The following is a 26710-nucleotide window of genomic DNA, read 5'->3' as shown; positions in this document are numbered from 1 at the left end:
AAATAAAATCTTAAGAAAAAACAAAAACAAAAAAGAAAAGGCAGCACAGCACAGCTGTAAGATTAGACCTCGTGGTCAGACAGGTGGTCTGAACCTCAGCACGCCACCCTCCAGCACTCAAAAATAAGCCTAATGCTTAGCCTTTGCACCTGAGCTCATCTGTAAAATGAGAATAATAATAGTATAATCTGCAACAAAACTAAGAGGCAACCTGGAATGGGAGAAGATATTTGCAAATGACATTACAGATAAAGGGCTGGTATCCAAGATCTATAAAGAACTTCTCAAACTCAATACCCAAAAAACAAGTAATCCAGTCAAGAAATGGGCAGAAGACATGAACAGATACTTCTTCAAAGACATACAAATGGCTAACAGACACATGAAAAAATATTCAACATCACTAGCCATCAGGGAAATACAAATCAAAACCACACTGAGATACCACCTTACGCAGTTCTAATGGCCAAAATTAACAAGACAGGGAGCAACAAATGTTGGCAACGACTTGGAGAGTTCCCCTGAACCCTCATACACTGTTGGTGGGAATGCAAGTTGGTACAGCCACTCTGGAAAACAGTATGGAGGTTCCTCAAGATGTTAAAAATAGAGCTACCCTATGGCCCAGCAATTGCACTACTAGGGATTTACCCCAAAGATACAGATGTAGTGAAAAGAAGGGGCACATGCACCCCGATGTTCATAGCAGCAATGTTCTAAATAGCCAAACTGTGGAAGGAGCTGACATGTCCTTCAACAGATGAATGGATAAAGAAGATGTGGTCCATATATACACTGGAATATTAGTCATCAGAAAGGATGAATACCTACCATTTACATCGACATGGATGGAACTGGAGGGGATTATGCTAAGTGAAATAGTGAAGCAGAGAAAGACAATTTTCATACGGCTTCACTCAGATGTGGAATATAAGGAATAGTGCAGAGGACCATAGGGGAAGGGAGGGAAAACTGAGAGGGAGACAAACCATGAGAGACTCTGGACTCCGGGAACCAAACTGAGGGTTACAGAAGAGAGGGGGTTGGGGGAATGGGGTAACTGGGTGATGGGCATTAAGGAGGGCACATGTTGTGATGAGCACTGGGTGTTATACACAGCTAATGAATCATTGAACACTACATCAAAAACTAATGATGGCTAATTGAGCATAATAATAGTAAGAGTATGATCTGTTAGAATTTTCAGGATTTTTTGTTTGTAACATCATTTGTTTTTTTTTTTTTATAATAGCTTTAGACAGATACAATTCCTTGATCATACAATCCACCCATTTAAATAAAGTGTACAATTTCATGACTTTTAGTATATTCAGTTGTGAGCATCACCACAATCAATTTTAGTGTATCTTCATCACCCCAAAAAGAAACTCATAGCTATCAACAACAGCTCCCTATTTCCCCTCCCCCCAGACTTAGGCAACCAGTTCTCTATTTTCCATCTCTATGGATTTGCCTCTAGAAATGTCATGTCAATATAATATCTGGTCATTCATGACTGGCTTCTTCCATTTGGTATACTGTTTTCAAATTACATCTACGATGTAGTACGTAACAGTAATTCACCATTTTTTGTTTTTGTTTTTGTTTTTTAATTCACCGTTTTTATTGCCAAATGATATTCCACCATGTGGACTTACTACATTTTGTTTATTTGTTCATCAGTTAATGGTTATTTGGGATATTTCCACCCACCATTATGAGTAATGCTGCTCTTTCAGTTTTAAGTAACAGAAACCCCAACTCAACCTGACTTACATAACTGGAAGTCCAGCAGGTAGCCCTTGCTTCAGACAGAGTTTCACATCATTTTCAGGACCGAGTCTCTCTCCACCTTTTGGCTAGGCTCTGTTCTCTGTTCATTTGCAAGATCTGCCTGGTGACAAAATGGCTTCAATAACTCCATTTAACAACCTCTCACAGTCAAACCAAAGAAAGCAAAAGCTTCTTCCAGATCCTCAAGCAAAAGCCCTATGATGAGCTCTAGGTGGGCTCTAACTGTGGCTGAAACAGGCCATGCTCTATCCCTGGAGTGTGGGACAAACCGGGAAAGACCTGAATTACCTGAACCAAAAATAGATAAGGGATAATCCCCATACAAAAACTGAGGCCTCCTTCCAGTAGGATAAATGGATTCTGGATAGCTGAAAATTTAAAGAGCCCAATTTCAAGCTGTTAGAATTAAACATAAGTACCTGTTAAGCATTTAGTAGAGTGCCCAAGACACAAATGCTTAATAAACATTAGTTGCTCTATTAGCTATTTATGGATATGAGATAAACCACAAGAAAAATGATAGAATCCGACACTAAAGGAAAAAAAGCCAATCTCATATAGCTCAATGTCATATATACTCAGCTCAAAATTAAGGCATGTCCAACCATATTCGCTTTTTCATAGTGACATACAAGACTACATCTTTATCAAAAAAAAGGAATGAGGCTTATTTTCAATCTTTAAAAACTTCAGGTTACAGAGTCAAGAATCTCTCCCCTTTAAGAGGGATTTCTCTGGTCTTACAGAAAATATGACAGGCAAAGCTTGGGAAAGTGAAGTCCCTGAGATGCGTAGTGCTGCAAAGCACAACACTACAGCTCAGGCCTGACACCCACCTTCACCCTTTATTAGCCAAAGTTCTCAACTCTTAAGAAATCTTTTCATGGGAAAATATCACTTTTGGGGGGGGCGGGAAGAGGGTGTTTTGTTTTAAACATCACTTTGATTTCTTAATATTAGCTAACAGGAAACTAGAATTCCCTTTATAAAAAGTGGTTTTTCAGTCTTACCCAAAGTACATTTACTTCATAAAACAAGGGATACCAGGGCGCCTGGGTGGCTCAGTTGGTTAAGTGACTGCCTTCGGCTCAGGTCATGATCCTGGAGTCCCTGGATCGAGTCCCGCATCGGGCTCCCTGCTCAGCAGGGAGTCTGCTTTGCCCTCTGACCCTATCCCCTCTCATGTGTTCTCTCTCTCTCAAATAAATAAATAAAATCTTCAAAAAAAAAAAAAACAAGGGATACCAAATGTTTATTTCCCTCTTAGACTCTGCCTAAAAAAGACTAAAAAGGGGCACCTGGCTGGCTCAGTAGGTAAAGTACTCAACTCTTGATCTCAGGGTCCCAGGGTCCCAAGAGCCCCACATTGGAGGTGGAGTTTACTTTAAAAAAAAAAAAAAAAAGTAAGAAATAACAAGTGTTGAGGCACTTGGCTGGGTCGACTGGAAGAGCATGTGACTCTCAGGGGCGCCTTGGTGGCTCAGTCAGTTAAGCATCTGCCTTGGGCTCATTTCATGATCCCGGGACCCTGGGATCAAGCCCCACATCCGAGCTCCTTGCTCAGTGGGGAGTCTGCTTCTCCCTCTGCCCCTCCCCCCACTTGTGTGCACACACTCTCTCTCTCTCTCAAATAAATAAAATCTTAAAAAAAAAAAAAAAGGGGAGGGCGCCTGGGTGGCTCAGTTGGTTAAGCGACTGCCTTCGGCTCAGGTCATGATCCTGGAGTCCTGGGATCGAGTCCCGCATCGGGCTCCCTGCTCAGCAGAGAGTCTGCTTCTCCCTCTGACCCTCCCCCCTCTCATGCTCTCTGTCTTTCATTCTCTCTCTCTCAAATAAATAAATAAAATCTTTAAAAAAAAAAAAAAAAGGAAGACATGTGACTTGATCTCAGGGTCGTTGAGTTCAAGCCCCACACTGGGTGTAGAGATTACTAAAAAAAAAAGTAAGTAAAAACTTTAAAAGAAAAAAATAACAAGTGTTGGTGGGGATGTGGAGAAAAAGGAACCCGCTTACGCTGCTGGTGGGAACGTCAACTGGTGCAGACACTATGGAAACAGTATGGAGGTTCCTCAAAAAATTAAAAATAGAAACCATTATGATCCAGTAATTCCACTAGTAGGTAAAGAAAACAAGAAAACAAAAACACTAATTTGAAGAGATAATATATGTACCCCTATGTTCACTGCAGCATTACTTATGATAGCCAAGATACGGAAGCAACCCAAGTGTCTACCAATGGATGAAGAGATAAAAAAGATACGGTGTAAGTGCATGCATGCAAACATAATGGATTATTACTCAGCCATAAAAAAGAATGAGATCTTGCCATTTGCAATAATATGGATGGACCTAGGGGGTATGATGCAAAGTGAAGTAAGACAGAGAAAGACAAATACCACATGACTTCACTTATATGTGGAATCTAAAAAACAAAACAAATGAACAAACTAAGAAACAAAAAACAGAAACAGACCAATAAACACAGAGAACAAACTAACACCAGATGGTTGCCAGAGGGGAGTAAGAATGGAGGAACAGGAAAAATGGGTACAGTGGGGAGGGAGGTACAGACTTCCGTCATGGAGTAAGTCAGCCTTGGGGATGAAAGGTACAGCAGAGAGAGTACAAGCAATGCCACTGTGACAGAGTTGCTGAATCACCATGCTGCACATCTGAAACTAATATAACATATAACATCGTGGGTCAAGTATAGCTCAATTTTAAAAAATTTAAGCTGGCCAAAATAAAGGCATGTGCACGTTTAGATAAGAAATTTTCCCCACAATTCCACAGCCTGCCTTTTCCTGTTATAAAAATCTCTAAAATACAACTGAAATATCATAAAACTAACAGCTGCCACTTACTGAGCATTTACTATGTGCAGAGTGTGTGTGTGTGTGTATCTCACTTAATCCTCCCATTTATTCTCTGAGAGGTAAGTACTCTTAGCTCTACTTTATGATGAAGAAATTGAGCTTTAGAAAAATTAAATTATCGGGGCGCCTGGGTGGCTCAGATGGTTAAGCGTCTGCCTTCGGCTCAGGTCATGATCCCAGGGTCCTGGGATCGAGTCCCGCATCGGGCTCCCTGCTAGGCGGGGAGCCTGCTTCTCCCTCTGCCTCTGCCTCTCTCTCTCTCTGACTCTCATGAACAAACAAATAAAACATTAAAAAAAAAAAAGAAAGAAAAATTAAATTATCTAACACCACTCAGAAAAGTGACCCCCTCAAAACTCAAACCCTGGTCAGCTACCTCTGACAGCAATATGAGCCTTAGCAAAGAATATCCAAAGGTAAACCAGACTTTGGGGAAATGGGAACCCATCACCTCTTCTCTGCTAAGCTGGGGAAGTGAGATAGCCTTTTCCTACACAGAGTAATAGACAAAGCCCAGGATCCTCCAAAAAGTAAACGTCTCTTCGAGTGTCCCTCAACTTGATGACAAGGATGCTGCAGGTAGCATGAGGGGAGCTGAGGGAAAGAGAACACCTGCTCTTACTGTTAGACCCACAGTATCCTGTGTAAGGACAGTGAAAGTCTCCGCCTTGTAGGTACTCAAAAGCAAAACATAATACAAGTTTTCAAAGCTAAGACAGAAAACAGGGCGCCTGGGTGGCTCAGTTGGTTGAGCGACTGCCTTCGGCTCAGGTCATGATCCTGGAGTCCCTGGATCGAGTCCCGCATCGGGCTCCCTGCTCGGCGGGGAGTCTGCTTCTCCCTCTGACCCTCCTCCCTCTCATGCTCTCTGTCTCTCATTCTCTCTCACACAAATAAATAAATAAAATCTTTAAAAATTAAAAAAAAAGACAGAAAACAAAGTTATACCTTTTTTAAAATCTATCTTATTGGGGCGCCTGGGTGGCTCAGTTGGTTAAGCGACTGCCTTCGGCTCAGGTCATGATCCTGGAGTCCCGGGATGGAGTCCCGGGATGGAGTCCCGGGATCGAGTCCCGCATCGGGCTCCCTGCTCGGCGGGGAACCTGCTTCTCCCTCTGACCCTCCCCCATCTCGTGCTCTCTCTCTCTGTCTCATTCTCTCTCTCAAATAAATAAAATAAAATCTTTAAAAATAAAAAAAATAAAATAAAATCTATCTTATTATACACTAAACTTTTCTACCTGACTTAACTTCCATCCCAGGCTTACCATATCTGCACGTGACAAACAGTCCAGACCTGTGTGGCATGCCAATAGTCATCTCCATTCAGGGAAAGAGAATATATATATATTTTTTCCAGACAGTAAAGGGAAGAATTAAAAATAAGGTTCTTGTGGTGCCTGGCTGGCTCAGTCGGTATAGTGTGCAACTCCTGATCTTAGGGTTGTGGGCTCGAGCCCCACATTGGGGGGTCAGAAACTTTACCTTCTGTATCAGACCCAGAATTGCTTGTCTTTCTGCAGATCAATTGGTGGTTTTGAAGACCACTGAATCACTCTAACCAGCTCAGGCACCAAACAGGGTAAGTAACTTAAACCAAGTAACTTCGATCCTTCATGAGGGAGAAAGGAAGAAGAATGAAGGCCTGAGAAATGTGAAGCTGCATCCACCAAGCCGCTGTGGGGAGCTCCACAGGGGACGAGGGGAAGGCCGGACAGCGAGGACCCCTCACCTGCCAACTCTCCCAGAACTTTTTCCACTTTATATAGAAGAGTTCTCTGTAAAATTGTATTTAGCATTCTGCTACTGCAACATAAGGGTGACCAACACCTGTCTGAGTGCCACACCCCTATTTTTGATTTTTTTTTTTTTAAGTAAGCTTTGTGCTCAACTTGGCACTTGAACTCACAATCCAAGATCAAAAGTCACATTCTCTACCAACACCCCTAAAAAAGTGACCCTAAAAATATTATGTACCATATCTGGAAGCTATAGAAATATAGAAAGAAGAAAACAAAAATGACTCATTGTCACCATCCAGCAAGATATGCACTGATAGGATTTTGTTAATATTTTTATATATTTCCTTCTAGGCTTTTTTTCCATTCCTGTGTTGTTGTTTTTTTAATTAATCATTGCGTATATGATTTTGTATTCTTTCCTTATTTAACATTTTGTCATGAACATCTTTAATGTCCTTAAAAACTTTTTACAACCAATTATTGACTGTGTAACATTATAATCTATTTAATTTGCTTAAACATTTTTCTATTCTAGACAAATGTTTCCTGTTTATAGGCATTATAATATTTCAGTGAATACCTTTGTCTGCATTTCACATTTTTTAGATTATGTAGAGTCCTAGACTGGAAAAATTGAATCAAGGCAGTGAACCTTTTTAAGCCAAATTTTGGAAAGCTCTTGTAAAGAAGAGTCAACAGGACTAGAGCTAGCCAGAACATGAAGAAGAGAAGCAATAAAAAAATAACAGCATTAGTTTGACTGAAAATGTTACACTTAAGGAAGAATAAGACAGTTGGGAAGACTTGTTTGGAGATGGGAAAAAGATTTTATTTTAGGCACATGGAATCTGAAGTAGCACATGGCCAAAAGGAGGTGCATTGTAGGGAGTTGGTGCCCAGCTGGGAGGCTGGGACTTAGAAGACGCATCGCATCAGGGATGGTTAGGACAGCAAGGTCAGCTTCCTGATGGAGGAGGGCTGGGGCCTCAGACTGCGGGAATGCTTGTTGGGCAAAATGAAGGAAAGAAGCTAAAGATCAGAGTAAAGAGGACAAATAAATGGGCCAGAGAAGTCCAAGGAGAATGAGATTTGAGAAAAGTTCGTTAGATTTATTCATTTAGTTCATCATTGATGGCTTTCATATTTCAAGGGTTAGTGTTCTTCTGTCTTGACAGTTTATGAAGAATTTACCTGTCATGGTCTTGTCTCATCATCTGATAAAGGCAGATAATGTTATTTGTGTTGGTGGCTAAGGATTAAAGAGATTTTTGTCTTGCTCTGTTTGTGTTAAAGGTTTAATAGGACCCCCAGATTTTTTTTTAAAGATTTTATTTATTTATTTGAGAGAGAGAGAGAGAGCATGAGGGGGGGAGGGTCAGAGGGAGAAGCAGACTCCTCGCTGAGCAAGGAGCCCGATGCGGGACTCGATCCTGGGACTCCAGGATCATGACCTGAGCCAAAGGCAGTCGCTTAACCAACTGAGCCACCCAGGCGCCCAGGACCCCCAGATTTTTGACAACAAATCCTGTGTTGTTTCCAAAAAATAAAAAAACAAAAAACAAAAAAATGTCTTTATCTGCATTTGCCAGGTTTTTGAGCTCGTACCCTGCCTTGATTTCAGGAGCACTATCAGCCAAGGTTAAAAGTAGCACAGTCTAGACTTCTGGAGGCGCTAGAGTAACTTGTGTGGACAGGTATTAACAAGAGAATTTTTTCTTTTCTTTGTTTTGGTGGGGGTGCCTTATTTTGTCTAGTATGTCTCCATGGGAACATTTCAGGTTGAGTTTGTTTTGTAAGATACCTCATGTACCTGAATATAAGACACCCTTGATTCTAAGTCTCCTAATTCCCCAGTGAGATTAAGATTCTCTACAACTTGAATATGTAAATCTGAGATATAGATGGAATAGTCAAATGTTTACTTAAGATATTTAATTTCTAAAGTTAATTACACATAAATTTAAATTCACAAGTGAATTTATACATTACTTTAGGAATATCTCTTTTCCTCTTAAGTTTCGTGAAGCAGTTAAAACTGCTTTTTGCAGTTAGAAATGCGTTTTGAGGGGCGCCTGGGTGGCTCAGTCGTTACGCGTCTACCTTCGGTTCAGGTCATGAGCCTAGGGTCCTGGGATTGAGCCCCGCATCGGGCTCCCTGCTTCTCCCTCTCCCACTCGCCCTGCTTTTGTTCCCTCTCTCGCTGTGTCTCTCTCTGTTAAATAAATCTTAAAAAAAAAGTGTTTTGATTCACTACACATACAAAAATGGTAACTGTAAGGTGATGGATGTGTTAAGTAACCCGACTGTGGTAATTATTTCACAAAAATACGTAAGTCAAATCATCATGATACACGACTTCAATATATACAACTTCATCAGTTATACCACAATAAAGCTGTTAAAGTTATAAGAATCTTGAAATTGCTATATCTGAGTAATTGGTTATGGAGATTCATCACTGTCTTCCTTGTTTTACTGATTTACAAAAAAAATTTTTTTTTAACTTTTTGATTTTCTTTTTGAAACATGTTAAAATGTTTTTTTGAAACATGTTTTTTTTAAACATGTTAAAAAATGCTTTTTGAATCAGTCAATGGTTTTCCAGAGCACATGGTATATACTTTTTAAAACTTAATTTTTTCCCTAGTTTTATTGAGAAGTAATTGAATACATCACTGTGTAAGTTTAAGGCATACAGCACGATGGTCCGATTTACGTTTACTGTGAAATGATTGCCACAATAGGTTCAGCTAATATCCATCTTCTCGTATAGATACAATAAAAAGAAAAGAAAAACAAATTTCTCCTTGTGATGAGAACTCCTCAGATCTACTTTCTTAACACCTTTCCTGTGTACCGTACGGCAGTGTTAACTATAGTCATCATGCTGTGACTGGGAGTTTGAACATTTGGCTACCTTCCTCTACTTCTCCCATCCCCTACCTCTGGTAACCACAAGTCCTATCTCTTTAAAAACTTCATTTTTTAGAACAAGTTTAAATATATGGAAAAGCTGTGAAGATAGTCCCAGGAGAGCCTGTGATATTTATTTCAGTCTAACCTGAGGTGCATCACTCTTGAATCCATACAGGATACTGACACTGGATATTTGACCAGGCTAAAGCTAACTGTTTGCAAAACAATGAGACATTTGTTTTGTTTTGTTTTTCCTCGTTTGTTTTATGGAATTACATTTGTTATTACAATTTAATGATTTACTTGCTTTTAAAAACAGTTTTTAAAAACAGGCTTGAGTACAGCGTTAATGAGGCCATAGCTTAAGGAATAGTTCCAAAAATGTGTTGAATTTACTTGCCTCCTTTTAAATTGATTTTATGGGGTTGATGTCTCTAAGCCTTCCAAATTAGTATTGATTACAGTGATTTCAGCCAGTTCCCCCAGATGGTTCTCAGAGAAGGGTGGCTTAGACTCCTCCCCCATTCTGTCTGACCAGCTCCTCTGGGAGTGATCTTCTGTCCCCTGCCATCAAGCCATCAAGCCTAGCATTCCCATAATCCTGATTGTTCCTTTCCTCTTGTCTTGTAGATTTTTTCCTTTATTATGTTAAAGATAGGACAGTTGAAAGAGCAGTCTATCATAAGAAACGCTTTGTAAGGACTGGAGTATAAGGAAACTCTTTTTTGAGGGATAATTTTCGGGAAAAGACCATGTTTTATGTATTTGGGCATATATGATACTTTATGCTGAGTTCTGAGCCTTACTAGATAAATCCTGCAAAATGTATTATGTAATGTTTTGCCCCCGATATTTGAATTCAGTTCTGCATTGAATATCTTTGTGGTCACACTGCGTTGCTAATAATCAAATTAATGATTGATTTATCAATTCAGGGTGCATTTATTTCAGCTATCTCTTGGACAAATAATTAATGTAAATATTTTTAGACACTGTAATTCTAAAGTCAGGGTCTTAAAATGTGGGGCCTAAAAAGAGGCCCGAGATGGAACACCCTGATGAGGCTGTTGAATGTTTTAAGCTTTGATACGTTGTAACCCATGACTGTTACTCACTCTAGTGGAGCGTAGAGTGTGGGGGCCGTGTGGGTGCCGGCATCCCCCGTAGGGCTGGACATTTGTAGATGTGCCTCTGGAAGGGCTGTGTGACCGTGCAGGTTAACGAGGTAGGGTGCGGGAAGGGGTAAAGAGAAACTTCAACCCAGGGGTACCTCATAACCTGGAGCAGAAGTTTGAGATGAGGAAGAGGGAAGGTGGACCGTGCACTTGGAAGGAATTCCTGGCTCCCGGGACTCCCGTGCCTGGGCACTGGCTTCGGTACTAGCTAGGTGCTGCCGTCGCTCACATGGGGAGTCTTATCCTCCTGCTTATTTTTATTTCTAGAGTATCTCACTGAAAGATACTTTTCTGAGGAGGAGGTACAATGTGTTTTATCCCCAAATGGGTTGTAACCAATGTTACTTTCGGCGTTAATGCGGAATTGACTGACAGATAAAACGCGCTGGGTGAGGGCTGTGGGTCTGAGAATGCGGTGCGTGGCACCCACTCCCCTTGCTTGTGCTCTCTCTCTCCCTTAATAAATAAAATCTTTTAAAAAAATTAAAATTAAATAAATAAATAAATAAATTTTAAAAAGTCACTTTTTAAAATGTGTTTCTAATTCAAGACTTGTCAGGTCTCCTTAAATTAATCTACAAATTCAATTACCTCAAACCAAACAGCAAAAGCAAACTGGGGGAGGGACTTAGAATTATAATCTTAATGAATACATATGCAAGAATTGCCTAAAAAATTCTAAAAACAAGAGTAACAAGGTGTTTATGGGAGATGGAGGAGAGCTTCCAGCCTACCAAAAAACTGTAAAATGTATTCCAAACTACAGCAATTAAAACAATATGGAACTACAGCAGACAGAGAAGTGAACATACTCAGTATGTGGAAATGCAACACAGTTGGGACAGCTGGATATGTCATTGAGAAAAAAATAGGACAGCATTAACACCAGAAGCCTATTAACAGCCAACCTTTCCTGCACTTACCACAGGTCCACAACCCTAGGGGCCAGATGTTACTCCACTCCAGTTTTTTTTTTAATTTTCCAAAGATAATACAGTACCTATATAGCGTATTATGTAACATTACCGCAAGGTCTGGGAACATGTTTTTCATGCAACCTACAGCCTTCCTCATCTCCAAAGTCACCGTCCTCATATCCAAAGCAAACCTGTTTCTGATCCTACCCCTTCCTGTCAATTCAGGGTTTTGTTTTGTTTTTTTTTTTAAAGATTTATTTATTTATTTGAGAGAGTGAGAATGTGAGAGAGAGAGAGAGTACATGAGGGGGGGAGGGTCAGAGGGAGAAGCAGACTCCCTGCTGAGCAGGGAGCCTGATGCGGGACTCGATCCAGGGACTCCAATATCATGACCTGAGCCGAAGGCAGTCGCTTAACCAACTGAGCCACCCAGGCGCCCCAATTCAGGGTTTCTGCTCCAAAATCCCCCCTGCCAGTATTTTCAACCTCTCCCTTTCTACTGACTCCTTACCATCTGCTTAGGTGGGGGTGGGGGGGGGTGGAGAATGTCCCACTTCTCAAGAACCGCTCCCTCTACCTTTTCTCCTTTACACAAAGAAAGGTTACTCAAGGAGTAATTTTATTTTTTAAGATTTATCTATTTATTTGAAGTGGGGGGGAGCAGAAAGAGAGGGAGAGTCTTAAGCAGACTCCGCACTGAGCTCAGAGCCTCAGGCAGGGCTCAATCTCATGACCCTGAGATCACGACCTGAGCCAAAACCAAGAGTCCTACGCTGAACTGACTGTACCACCCAGATGTCCCAAGGAGTAATCTTTTAAAAAGAAAAAAAAAAAAAAAGACTCCGATGTCCTGTCATCCCATTCACTCAAGCAAATCCACTGGTCTAAAAGCACTAGTCTCTAATGACTCCCTAACTGCCAAAATCAAAGGCCAAGATTGGGGCTCATCTCTTGAACTTTTTTGCAGACCATGACTCTGGTCTCTGTGAATCACCTTTCTCCTGGTTCTCCTCTCTGGCTCCTCCTTTACCACAACCCTACCTGTGGCCTTCTTCTGTTCACACTCAGCACCTTCAACCAGTAGCCACCAACAGCTATTCCTAACAACTCCCAATTCACATCTCCTAACCACAGCTCTTCCCAGCGCTCTAGGTGCAAACACTGACTAGTTATCTTTAACTGGACTCACCCAGACACCTCTAAGAGCCTAACCAGAGCCATCAGTAGCTTTACCCAAACTGGCTCTGCATTCCCTATCCTGAGGAATGACAACACCATCCACAAATTTTGCTAATTCAGAAACTTGGGATTCATCCTAGACCCCTCCCACCTACCTCCCATATTAAATTGGACACTAACTTCAATGAATTCTACTGCTTCCTTAATAGTCACCCGTCTCCTGAAGCCTCCTCCAAGAGCCTCCTAATAGATCTCCTAGCCTCTAAGGCATTCTCCACACAGTAGCAGAGTAATCTTTCTAAAAATCTCAACCTGGGCCTCTTAACAGCTACCCAATCCCTTGTCAAGTTCCTCAGATAGATGAGCTCCACTCATGGGTCACCACACCCTGCACCCCAGCCTCTCCTACCTGCTTGACATTCCAGAAATACAAGCACACCATTTACACTTCCACATGTTTATACCAGCTGCAATACTGCTTCTGCCTGGAAGGCCCTCACCCTGCCCCCTCTTACTTACGTGGCAAGCTGCTACTGGCTCTTCAAGAATCAGTTTAACAGGGGCGGCTGGGTGGTTCAGTGGTTAGGTGTCTGCCTTCGGCTCAGGTCATGAGCCCAGGGTCCTGGGATCGAGCCCCGTATCGGGCTCCCTGCTCAGCGAGGAGCCTGCTTCTCTCTCTCCCACTCCCCCTGCTTGTGTTCCCTCTCTCTCTGTGTCTCTCTCTGTCAAATAAATAAATAAAATCTTTAACAAAAAAAAAAAAATCAGTTTAACATAACTCTGAATCTACTAAAAACTTCTTAATTGTACACTTTAAGCAGATGAATTTTATGGTATGTAAGTTATATCTCAAAGTATCATAATTTTCTACAAGAAAAAAAGACTTACAACCCAATATTTTTTTAAAAGGGCAAAAGACAAAACAAGCACTTCACAAAATAGGAAATTCAAATGACCAGTAAACATATGAAGAGATGTTCAACACCATCACTCAGAAAAATGCAAAACAGAACCAAATGAGCTATCAATATATACCCAAAATAGCCAAAATTAAAAAGAATGACTCTATCAAGTGTGGCAAAGATGTAAAGCAACCGAAACTATCATACATTGCTGGTGTGAGAGTAAAGTAGTTCAATCAAAACTATTTCATAATAAAGCTGGGGGAAAAATATCTTTGCCCTTACTACTAACACTAAGTATATACCTATTCTGTAACCTAGCGATTCCACTGCAAGGGCTTATCTCCAAGAGAAATGAATGCAAATGTCCACAAAAGAGCATGCACAAGAATGTTTATAGGTGCCTGGCTCAGGCGGCTGACCGTCCAACTCTTGGTTTTGGCTCAGGTCATGATCTCAGGGTCGTGGGATGGAGCCTCCACCACCACCCCCCTCATGAGGCTCCACACTCAGCAGGGAGTCTGCTTGAAGATTTTCTCTCTCTCCCTCTGCCTCTGCCCCTCCCCCAGCCCACTCTCTCTCCCCCAAATAAATAAATCTTAAAAAAAAATACTACCATCAGTTACAAACTGTACGGTAGTGAGCACTTCTTTAAAAAAGAATGTTTAGGGCGCCTGGGTGGCTCAGTCGTTAAGCGCTTGTCTGCCTTCGGCTCAGGTCATGATCCCGGGGTCCTGGGATCGAGTCCCACATCGGGCTCCCTGCTCGGCGGGAAGCCTGCTTCTCCCTCTCCCACTCCCCCTGCTTGTGTTCCTGCTCTCGCTCTCTCTCTGTCAAATAAATAAATAAAATCTTTAAAAAAAATAAAATAAAATAAAAAAGAATGTTTAGGGGCGCCTGGGTGGCTCAGCCGTTAAGCATCTGCCTTCGGCTCAGGTCATGATCTCCAGGTCCTGGGATGGAGCCCTGCATCGGGCTCCCTGCCTCTCCCTCTCCCACTCCCCCTGCTTGTGTTCCCTCTCTCTCTGTGTATCTCTCTGTCAAATAAATAAATAAAACCTTTAAAAATAAAAAATAAAATAAACAAAAAAGAATGTTTATTCATAATGCAGAATTATTCAGAATGTTTTATTCATAATGACCAAAACCTGAAAAAAAAATCCTCCTCATCAACAGAATAGACAAGTAAATTGTGGTATATTCATTCAATGGAATAGTACAGAGCAGTTAACAGTGAACTACTGGTTACCTGCAACAACATGGACGAATCTCACGGATCTGTGAGACACACAAAAAGTATATTCAATATGAAGAACACAATCACAAGAGTATACTCTATATGAAGTTCAAGAACAGGTAGGTAATCAATAATGACAGATACGAGCACAATGGCTACCTCTGGGTGGCAGGGCACAGACTGGGGAGAGGCTTGAGGAACCAACCTTATGAGGGAGGTACTGGAAGGGTCTGGATCTTGATCTGGGTGGTGGTTATAAGGGTATGAATACACATAAAAATCATCAAACTATACACTTAGAAGTAGTGCACTTTACTATACACATACATAGATACCCTATAATTCAATAACACAAAAATGCACAAGTAGTCTATAATTAACACTACTGCATTATATACCTGAAGAGAGTAGAGCTTAACTGTTATCACCACAAAAAAAAAAAAAAAAAAAAAATGGTAATTATGTAAGAGGATGGAGGTGTTAACCACCTTACTGTGGCAGTCATTTCACAATTTCACATGCATTAAATCAGCATGTTGTACACCTTAAATTTACACATTATACAGCAATCCTATCTCAATAAAGCTGGAAAAAAAAAACGCACAAGTAAAAGGATAATACACCAAAATAACTGGTGGACCTACAACTGATGTTTATTTCTTTAAATCGTTCTGTACTGTCTGAATTTTCCACCAAGACCGTATTACTTACTTCTAGTCACAAAAAAAAAAAGCTATTTCATTAGAATAAAAGTAGTGCTAAAATTAAACAAGGTCTTTTCCTAAAGCCTTCCCTTACCAATCAAAGCACCACGGCACCTAAATCACAGTGCTTATCACAGTGTCCCACAAAGGTCTACTGACCATGAGACACAGACAGCTCTCCTACTTGCCAGTCAGAACTGGGCTTTATTTCTCTTAATATTCCTAGCATACAACACACTGCCTAGCACTGGGAATCTGCTTCATATGTGTTTGTTATACTGAACTGTATTGTAGAAAGCAAAAATATTTGCTGAGTAAACAATGTGTTAACAAAACAAGAAGTCAAAAATAAGTGATTACCTTCCATGGGAGGTATTCCAAGGTCATGGGTTTGTGAGCTTGAGTTTATACTACAGGAAAGGGTTGAGGCTTACCCAATAAAGATATCAACTTGCATGACAGCATTCCTAAATTGTCTCACCTGTGATTTACCGACCCAACGCCACCAATCCCGTGCCTATCATTTTCTATACCAGTCAGAACCTAGACTACAGAACACAGACAAGCAATAACCTACAGGATCCACCCACCAACAGAAAAGTCAAAAGCCCAAAGGATCCAGCACAGAATCCCATCACCAAAAGCACACACACAGATCACAGATACCATACAGAGGAAGAAAGAGAGAGAGAGGGAAAGACACACATCAAGAGACCAAGTTGCTAACTTGCTAGAAAGTCAAAGTACAAACGTAAGTCCTCCAGCAATCATTCTCTTGGGTATTTATCCTACAGAAATGGAAACACATTCACATAAAAATCTGTAAACAAATGGTCAGCAGCTTTATCTGTAAGAATACTAGGGGCGCCTGGGTGGCTCAGTGGTTAAGCATCTGCCTTCGGCTCAGGTCATGATCCCAGCATCCTGGGATCAAGCCCGAATCAGGCTCCCTGCTCAGTGGGAAGCCTGCTTCTCCCTCTCCCACACCCCCGCTTGTGTTCCCTCTCTCGCTGTGTCTCTGTCAAATAAACAAATAAAATCTTAAAAAAAAAAAACTGGAAACTATCCAAATGTCCTTCAACAGGTCAATGGATAAACTGGTACATTCACACCATGAAACACTATTAAGCAGTAAAAAGAAATGAGCTACTGACACACCCAACAACATGGATGAGTCTCAAGGGCACTGTGCTGAGTGAAAAAAGAGAATCTCAAACAGTTAGATACTGTATAACTCCGCTTATGTAACAGTCTCAAAGTGGCGAAATCAGTGATGGAGAACAGATCAGTGCTTGCCAAGGGTTAGGGCTGAGGGCAGGGTCTGACTCTTAAAGGGTAACAAGAGAAGCTCAGCACAGAAGTCTGCTTGAGATTCTTTCCCTCTCCCTCTGCCCCTCCCCCTGCTTACAAGCTCTCTCTCTAAATTAAATATTTTTAAAAATAATTTGACTATAGGGGCGCCTGGGTGGCTCAGTCGTTGAGCGTCTGCCTTCGGCTCAGGTCATGGTCCCAGGGTCCTGGGATCGAGCCCTGCATCAGGCTCCCTGCTCAGCAGGGAGTCTGCTTCTCCCTCTCCCACTCCCCCTGCTTGTGTTCCCTCTTTTGCTGTGTCTCTCTCTGTCAAATAAATAAATAAAATCTTTAAAAATAATAATAATAATTTGACTATAATAATTTATAGTCAAAAAGTGGAAAGAACCTGAATGTCCATCAATGGATGAATGGATAAATAAAACATGGCGTATCAATACAATGCAACATTTCTGGCACTACAAAAATATGAAGTACTAATACATGCCTCAACATGGATGAACGCTGACAGCACTATGCTAAGTGAAAGAAATCAGACACGAGACTGATATATTGTATGATACGATTTATATGAAATACCCAGAATAGGTAAGTTTGTAGAGACAGAAAATAAATTAGGAGCAGGGGAGAATGAGGCATGAGTGCTAAAAAGTATGGGGTTTATTTTTGGCGGGGGCGGGGGTGAGGATGCAAATGTTCTGGAATTAATCATTGTGATGGTTCCACAATGTTGTGAATATACTAAAAAGCAGCAAATTACACACTTTAAAAGATATGTCCTAATGGAAAAGTTACATGCATTAAAAAATATAAAGATCCTTAAAAAATATTATTCATACATTCATTCACTCATGCCCCAAAGCAACACTATGCCAAGCCATATGATTTAGCTAATTCTTGAGATTCATGATCGAAATGACACTGTAGTCCTTCCCTGCTGCCTGTTACACACAAAGCAGGTCAATTAATAATTAGCAAACTAAACTCACTGGAACAATCTGATGAGATTAAAATTTTGACTCAGCTAAGTAGAGAAATCTTAATGCTATTCCTGACAACTACAAATTCCAGCGTACTAAAAAAGTAGGCTACAGGAACTGGCTCAATTCATAAAAGCTCACTGAATGAAAATGAATGAAGAGCCAGCTTGCGTATACAAGTAGATAATGACAAAAGTAGATCATATTACATCAAGCCAGGCCCATGTTGTCACATAATTTAGGTTTGCCACTCATTATATTTAAACGGTTTAAAATTAGATCTATTACTCCTTTTCTTCCTCTGGAGGCTTAATCAAAAAGCAAAAACACTGGGCATCAGGAGACCTGAATTCTGGTGCAAACGCAGCTAACTGTGTGACTCTCACCTCTGTCAGGGCTGCCTGTAAAACGAGGACTTCTCCTCAGACCAGCCGTCTCCTGAAGGCCCTTCCACCACTTCTCTCTGGCACCGCTGCTTGCACCCTGAACCAAGCAAGTCACTATGGTTTCCCTCACAGACAGAAGGCCAGCTCCCAGCCTCTACTTCTCCCCTACCCTTGTCAATCCGTTCTCCACAGACAGCCAGTGCTCTTTTTAAAACAGGAACTGATCCTGTCACTCCCATCGGTAAGCCTCCCGATGGCCTACAGGGCAGGGCCCCACCCACTCTCATCCTCCCCTGTCATCATCATCTCCCAAAGCACTCCAGTCACCCTAACCTTTGCGGTCCTCCAACATTCTTAGCCCATTCCTCCCAAAGTCCTCTGCCACACTCCCATCTCTCCTCCTCCTCATTCTAGTTTCTGTTCAAATGTCACCTCCTCAGAGAACTGAGTGTGGACTCTAGTCCCAGGCTGCCTATAGTCAACTTTGCAGCCGGGCATGTTGCTTGCCCTTCTGTAAAATGGTGATTAACAACAGTGCCTACCTCAGTGTTGTCACAAGGAGTAAGAGGCAGTAAAGCTAAATGTCATCTATCACTATTACTTAAGGCATCCCATCTTAACGCCCCTACCTCATAGCACTATCTGAAATGGCCATCCTGATTTGTCTTCTTCTTTGGGGTTCTCCCCCAATACCCACAGAATGTGACGTTCATGAGGAGCTTTGTCTTATTTAAAGCTCTATCACCATCTCCAAGGAAAGACATGCAAATACTTGTTGAATACATGAATAAATAAATCATATCGAGCATTCCTTTAAAATAATGTCTTGGGACGCCTGGGTGGCTCAGTCGGTTAAGCATCTGCCTTCGACTCAGGTCATGATCCCAGGCTCCTGTGATCGAGTCCCGCATCGAGCTCCCTGCTCCGCGGGGAGCCTGCTTCTCCCTCTGCCTCTGCCTCTCTCTCTCTCATGAATAAATAGAATCTTTAAAAAAAAAATTTTTAAATAAAATAAAATGTCTTAATTCAAAGAATTAAGCAAAAAATGGCACTGCATTTTATCAGTTATGTAATTGGGCTGGTCTCCTCTTGTTAATTACCTTGCAGACCAACCAATTTACTTAGCCATTGCCTGGGGGCTTTTCCCTCAAATCTTATCACATAAATACAGTACACAATGGAAGAATCTGGAAGGTTAATCTGTGAGAGTAAAAACTGTATATTGTGGATATACGCTAATTCTTTATAAACATACCACATAAATCCAAACTGCAGTACACCAAAAAAGGCTCTTGGCCATTAGGAAAGTCATACCCTGAAATATGAAAAGATGAAACACATGTTGACTTAGTTAACTAAAAGTGCTTTTCTACATGTATGTCTACACATAACATACACACATACATATTATACATACATACATACAAACACAGAGCCATTCCCAAAACTGGGGACATGCTTTTTTCAATTCCTTTTTACATTTCTAAACATAATGCACTATGTGAAAATAAATGCTTTAAATTTAAAGTTGTTTTTAAAACCCAATACTCAGGATCCTAAACGTTACAGTTCTCCTTACTGATGGGCTTAATCTCCCAACGTTCAAAGGAAATCCCAAATTTAAGGCCCTGACCTGAAAGCCAGCATTAATTTTCTAAAGCATCTCAAAGTACCATGTCCATTCCGTTCTAATGTCTTAAGAATCCAAAATCAGATTTTTACGTACCAGTTCCTCAAGTCCTTAATAAGTATTTTTCCGTCATTATAATAATTTTTTAAGAAAGGCATTATTATATCGAGACCCCCATTTTGAGAGACCCTGAAAATACTTCCAAGTTATAGTCCATCTTGAGTGAACAAAAATCCTCTCATGATACATCGCCACGTTAGTAATGCCTCAGGCAGTTTTCATAGAGAGCATGAAATTCACCAGGCAGGCAGAGACCCAGGCGGACAGGAAGGGGAAAAGCCTAGGAACGCTGCAGAGTAGTCCCCCAAAGGAAACAAAACAAGAAATGCTTCGTGATTTTCAAGATCATGGACTGCCATTCCCTGAAAGACCAAAAACACCACCGAGTATCTCTTGCTCAAAAGGAAGAGTGAAGCCACAAATCTAGGAGTAAAGACGTTGAACGCTGGTTGGCTTTTTAAAATCAAGAGAGAAGAAGGAGCGACGCGGCGGCGCTCTGCGGTCTCGCAGCAGCTCTCCAGGAAAGGCTTCTCGGGCGCCGGCCGCTCCCACTCCGGTCCGCGGCCAGGCTGGAGGTGGCCGGCGGCTGGCACGTTTTAAATATCACCACCCTATTCATCAACTCCCCGTCACAATGAGGGCTGCCGAGCCGCGCCGGGGACCGCCCGCGCACACGCCCACCGGTCCCGCGCAGCCCGCGACCCGGGCGCAGCCGCCGCGCAGCAAAGTGACGCTCGGCCCGAGCAGAAAGTTTCGAATAAAAACCCGAGCCCCGAAACGCACAGGTCTCAGCGCTGAACTCGCGCCAGGAACACGCCCGAGGCAAACCACTTGACAACCGGCTCGGGTTTTCAGCAGAAAAGGCCGAGAGGCGGGGGCCGGGGAGGAAGAGAAGGCCGGCCACACACACACACACACACACACACACACACACACACACACTCACTTTCTGGCACACTCGGCTCCTCTTCCTCTGGGGCCCCCGTGCCCAGGTGCGAGCCACGCAGCAACCTCACGGCCTCAGGCGACGCGGCGGGGCCGGGGCGGCGGACGCCAGCGCCCCTCCCGGGAAGGGCCCGCGACCCCCGGGCCAGCGCGGAGCGCAGGGAGGGTGCGCACGCCCCGCGCCTCCGCGCCCGGCCGCCGCCGCCCCCCCCTTCAGCCCACTGCCGCCGCCGCCCCGGGCCCGGGGGTCCGGGGATGCTCTGCGGGCCGGCCGCGGGCTCGCACGCGCCCCTCCCCCGCCCGCCCCTCCCCCAGGGCCGCCCGCCGGGGCGCGCAGGAGGCGAGCGCCGGCGTCCCGGGGGATCAGTCCGCCGGCCCTGGGGATCCGGGCAACTTTCCCCTGCGTGGTCGCGGGCTGCCCTCGACTGGGCGGGGGCACGGACCCCGGGGCTAGCGCGGCGTGGACTCACTTTTTCGGATGTTTCTCTCTTTTCGGCCTCCGCTTTCGGGCCTGAATGGCCAGCACTAGGAAAAGAGAAGACACACATTAACGGTCGGGCCGGCCGGCCTGCGGGGCCGCGTGGCGGGGAGGAGGGGACGCCGCGGGCCACTCACCTTTCCGGGAGCTCATCCCGACTTGGCGGAAGGGGGGCGGGGGGTTTCGCGGCGGCGGCAGCGGCGACGCGGGAGCCGAGCCGAGTCGAGCCGGGCTGCAGCCTCCACTCGCTCCGCCAGCCGGGAGGAGGCGGGAACCGCGCCTGCGCCGCCGCCGCAGCCGCCGCTCCCGCGGGGGGCCCAGCGAGACCCGCCCCCGGCCGGCCCCGCCCCCGCCCCCACCCGCCCGGTGGGGTCCGGACCCCGGCGCCGAGCCTTTTCGCGCGCCCCACACCCACCCACCTGCCCCACCTGTGCAGAAGTGACTCCCCGCGACCACCGCCACTCCCGCCCACGGCGTCCCCCGCCCCCGCCTGCGGCCGGGGCCTCCGCCTCTTGCGCCCCCGCGGCCGGCCCAGGCCTCCCGCCTCTCTCGGGCACCCGGCCCGCGCGACCCTCCCGAGCCACAGCCTCTCTCCTACGCACCCCGACCGATCGCGCCACCCGCCTCTCCATGCGCCCTTCCTTGGCCGGCGCCTCCGCGGGTCTCACACCACCTCTCTTCGCGCGGCCTCTTCTCCCCCTTTGCTCCTCTACATCCTTGCATCCCCATGAGCGCCGCTTCCTCCTCTCCGGCGGGTGTGGAAAGGGCACAGGACCAAGAGCGGGGAAACCTGGGTCCTCCGCTGGCTGTGTGACCTTGGAGAAGTCCTCTCATCTCTCCCCTTTACCTACCCCGCAGGATTGTTTGAGTTCAATGCAAATGGCATGGAAAGTACGATGAGGTTTTGGCACCTGAATTAAAGCCCAGCTCTACCAGTAAACGCCAAGTGTTTAACAGTTAACACAACAATCCCACCAAGTAGTTATTGTCTACGTCTTACAATGAGGAAACTGAGTCCTAAAGAAGTTGAACAGTTTGCCCAGCGATAATCCAAATGTAGGCCTAGCCGTCTCCAAACCCTTTCCACCTACCATGCTACCTAATAAAGATGAGAATCAAGCTGATAGTGGGACAAAATGATAACGGCAGTATTCCTTGGGTTGTTTAAATAATTATAATGTTTTGGAAAGATAGCCACCCCGACAATTTACTCTCTTTGGTTGTACAATTGTTACCTCATCAAAGTAACTAGTCTTATTCTGAAGATGCTAAACCCAAAGCCTTCTTAGACTTGATGAACCTTTTACTTTCTCAACCTTTGTTTTTTTTTTAAGTTTTTATTTTAATCACCTCCTTGGAGTGCATTCCTTAATCCCCATCACCTACTTCAGCCACCCCCACCCACTTCCCCTCAGGGAACCATCAGGTTGTCCTCTATACTTAAGTACTTTCTCAACTTTTTACTTTCAAAAATAACCCTACAGAAAAGTTATGAGAAAAAACATAAGTAACAGCCATATTAACCCATATTCACCAATTGTTAACATTTCATCACATTTGCTTTCCTTGTGTGTATGTGTGCATATGGAACTTTCTTTGTTTTGTTTTTGCTGAATCACTGAAGTTTTTGCCTTGTTACCCTTTACCCTTAACATTTTGATAAGTAGGGCACCTGGGCGGCTCAGTTGGTTAAGCAACTGCCTTCGGCTCATGTCATGATCCTGGAGTCCCAGGATTGAGTCCAGCATTGGGCTCCCTGCTCAGCAGGGAGTCTGCTTCTCCCTATGACCCTCCGCCCTCTCATGCTCTATCTCTCATTTTCTCTCTCAAATAAATAAGTAAAATCTTTAAAAAAAAAAAAATTCGATAAGTATCTAAGAACAAAGATATTCTACATAATCAGAATTCCATTATCATTCCAAGAAAATTTAATATTAATATATTATCTGTAATATACAGAAGCCATATTCAAATTTTCAAAATGTCCCTTTTAGCTGACTTTTCTCCAATCCAGGATACAATCAAGAATCATGCATTACATTTAATTGCCATGTCTTTTTACACTTCTTTAGTCTCGAATAATCCCTGATTGTTGTTGTTTTTCTTTTATAACATTGATTTCTTTTGAAGAACCAAATTCTACTGTTCTGCAGGATGTTCCTCAGGTTGTATTTGTTCCCTGTTAGATTCAAGTTAAATAATTTTGTCAGGTACAATGTATGGATGACATTGTGTCCATCTCAGTATGTTGCAACAGAAGGGAAATGATGTCAGTTTGTTCCATTATTCATGATGTTACATTTAATCATTTTTCTATGGTAAAGCTAGCTTTTTTTTTCTTTTTATTTAAAGAAGTAGTCTATCCATTTTTTAATGGATAAAGGACTTGAATGTACGTATAAAGGACTTGAATGTACATTTCTCCAGAGATACACAAATGGCCAACAAGTACATGAAAAGATTCAGGGCGCCTGGGTGGCTCAGTTGGTTAAGCAACTGCCTTTGGCTCAGGTCATGATCCTGGAGTCCCGGAATCGAGTCCCGCATTGGGCTCCTTGCTCAGCAGGGAGTCTGCTTCTCCCTCTGACCCTCCCCCCTCTCATGTGCTCTCTCTCTCTCATTCTCTCTCTCAAATAAATAAATAAAATCTTTAAAAAAATTTTAAAAATAAATAAATTAAAAAAAAAGAAAAGATGCTCAACATCATTAGAGAAATGCAAAGCAAAACCACAATGAGGGGCCCCCGGATGGCTCAGTAGGTTAAGCGTCTGCCTTCGGCTCATGTCATGATCTCAGGGTCCTGGGTTGAGCCCCGCATCAGGCTCTCTGCTCAGCAGGGAGACTGCTTCTCTCTCACACTCTCCCTCTGTGCTCTCTTGCTCTCGCTCTCAAATAAATAAATAAAATCTTAAGCACACACTCACACTGAGATACCCCTTCACACCTACTAGGATGACTATATTCCTTTTTTTTTTTTTTAAGATTTTATTTATTTATTTGAGAGAGAGAGCACATGAGAGGGGGGAGGGTCGGGAGGGTCAGAGGGAGAAGCAGACTCCCCGCCGAGCAGGGAGCCCGATGCGGGACTCGATCCCGGGACTCCAGGATCATAACCTGAGCCAAAGGCAGTCGCCCAACCAACTGAGCCACCCAGGCGCCCGACTATATTCCTTTTTTAAAATGGAAAATAAGGAGCTCCTGGGTGGCTCGGTTGGTTAAGCTTCAGACTCTTGGTTTCGACTTAGGTCATGAACTCATGAGTCCTGAGATAAAGCTCCACATCAAGCCCCACATTGAGCCCCATGGGCTCTGCGCTGAGTGGGGAGCCTCATTGAGATTCTCTGCCCCTCCCCCGACTCACTCTCTCTCTCAAATAAATAAATCTTTAAAAATAAATAAATAAATGGAAAATAAGTGTTAGCAAGGATATAGAGACATTGGAATCCTTGTACATTGCTGGTGGGAATGTAAAATGGTGCAGTCACTGTGGAAAACAGTCCCACACTTCCTCAAAAAGCTAAACATAGAATTATCAGCAATTCCATCCATAGGTATATATCCAAAATAATTGCAAACAGGTACTCAAATCCTTGTACACAAATGTGCATAGCAGTACTAATCACAGAAGCCAAAAGGTTAGAAACAACGCAAATATCTATCAACACATGAATGGATAAACAAATTGTGATATACACATACAATGAAATATTTTTCAGCCCATAAAAAGAATGAAGAAAAAGAAGAAAAGAATGAAAAAGAATGGTACATACTACAATATGGATGAACCTCAAAACATTATGCCAAGTGAAAGAAGTCAGACACAAAAGGTCTATTTTGTATTGTATGATTCTGTTTACATGAAACATCTAGAATAAGCAAATCCAGAAAGCAGAATGGTGGTGGCCAGTGGCTGGGGGTGAGGGGAAATGAGGAGCAACAGCTTGATGGGTACAAAATTTTATTTTGTAATGATGAAAATGTTTTGGAGCCAGAAAGAAGTGGTGGTGGCACAAAATTGTGAATGCATAAATGTCACTGAATTGTGCACTCTAAAATTATTAACTTCATGTTATGTGAATTTCACCTCAATTTTAAAAAAACAAAAAATCCTGTGGGGTAATACTTTGAAACTCTGTGAATATCCTTCCCCAAGAATCTTTCACTCTGTGGGTTAGCATCTATTGATGATGCTTGTCTGAATCAATTATTACTATAGTGGTTGTAGAATAATGATACTATAATTCTATCATTCCATCTGTTCCATCTGTATTAATTAGGTGACATTCTTATATAAGGAAGACCTTTCGTTTCTCACCACTCCTTGGTTCTCTGTTTTCAGCTTGTTTTTTGTCTTTGTTTTTGGTATCAATATTGACAGCAATTACTGTCACTTTGATTTTTGATCTTGAATTGTTCCATATTTGACCACGAAAGACCCTTCCAATTGGTAGTGTCCTTTGGACATGCCTCAATAGGTTTTTGAGCATCTTTTTACTTTCTGGCACAAGATGTTACAGGAAACCTTGTACTTTGCCTGACCTGGTCTCAAAACCAGCAATGTGTCCAGTCTTAGCTCCTTCTGGAAGGTGATTAGAAGCTTTGAAGCCAAAGAAATGAGTTTGAAACCAATTTCTTTTATTATTTTTAACAGCTTTATTGAGATTTAATTCACATACCGTACAATTCACCCACTTAAAGTGCAAAATTCAATGGTTTTTAGTATGTTCACATGGTTGTGCAACCACCACCACAATCTAATTTTAAAATGTTTTTGTCACCCCTAAAAGAAACTCCATACTCATTAGTAGTCACTCCCCATTTCCCCCAACCTTCCCTGCCGAAGCGCTGGGCAGCCACTAATCTCCTTTCTGTCTCTATAGACTTGCCCATTCGGGACAGATCATATAAATGAAATCATACAATATGTGGCCTTTTGTGACTGGCTTCTTTCACTTAATGTTGAAACCAATTTCTGCTACTAATTTCTACATAACCTTGGACAAGTTACTTAATTACAACATCTGGAAAATGATAATATCAATACCAATCCTCCTAGATCAATATGATAATCAAATAAAATAAGTAACTATTCAGTACATAGTAATTATCATTAACATTAGATGAGAGACACAGACCCAATCTGTCTGCTAGATCTTTTGCATTCATTTGTTCAACAAATAATTATCAAATACCTATTAATGTAGCATTATTCTATGTATTGAGTCTACAGCACTGAACAAAGCACACAAAAATCTCCCTCCCGGGGCGCCTGGGTGGCTCAATCGTTGAGCGTCTGCCTTCGGCTCAGGTCATGATTCCAGGTCCTGGGATCGAGCCCCGCGTCGGGCTCCCTGCTCAGCGGGGAGCCTGCTTCTCCCTCTCCCACTCCCCCTGCGTTTCCTCTCTCGCTGTGTCTCTCTCTCTGTCAAATAAATAAATAAAATCTTTAAAAAAAAAAAAAATCTCCCTCCCTCATGG

General features: G+C 42.9%; 1 protein-coding gene across 1 annotated transcript in view; it reads right to left on the bottom strand.

Annotated features, from left to right (window-relative positions):
• The window catches only part of LOC145716596 (SRSF protein kinase 1-like), a 180085-nt gene extending 158558 nt beyond the window's left edge, over positions 1–21527 (bottom strand). The window contains exons 1-2 of the mRNA XM_081800691.1: positions 21370–21527; positions 21225–21279 (exon numbers count right to left, since the gene is read on the bottom strand). Coding sequence (XP_081656817.1) covers positions 21225–21279; positions 21370–21385 — 71 coding nt within the window. The 5' untranslated portion in view covers positions 21386–21527. The remainder of the gene's footprint in view (positions 1–21224; positions 21280–21369) is intronic.
• Between the last annotated feature and the right edge of the window lie 5183 nt (positions 21528–26710).

Source organism: Leptonychotes weddellii, chromosome 12 (assembly GCF_054177405.1).
Source record: "Leptonychotes weddellii isolate Sample4059 chromosome 12, ASM5417740v2, whole genome shotgun sequence".
NCBI classification, from domain to species: domain Eukaryota; kingdom Metazoa; phylum Chordata; class Mammalia; order Carnivora; family Phocidae; genus Leptonychotes; species Leptonychotes weddellii.
This window is presented reverse-complemented; position numbering and strand designations above follow the sequence as displayed.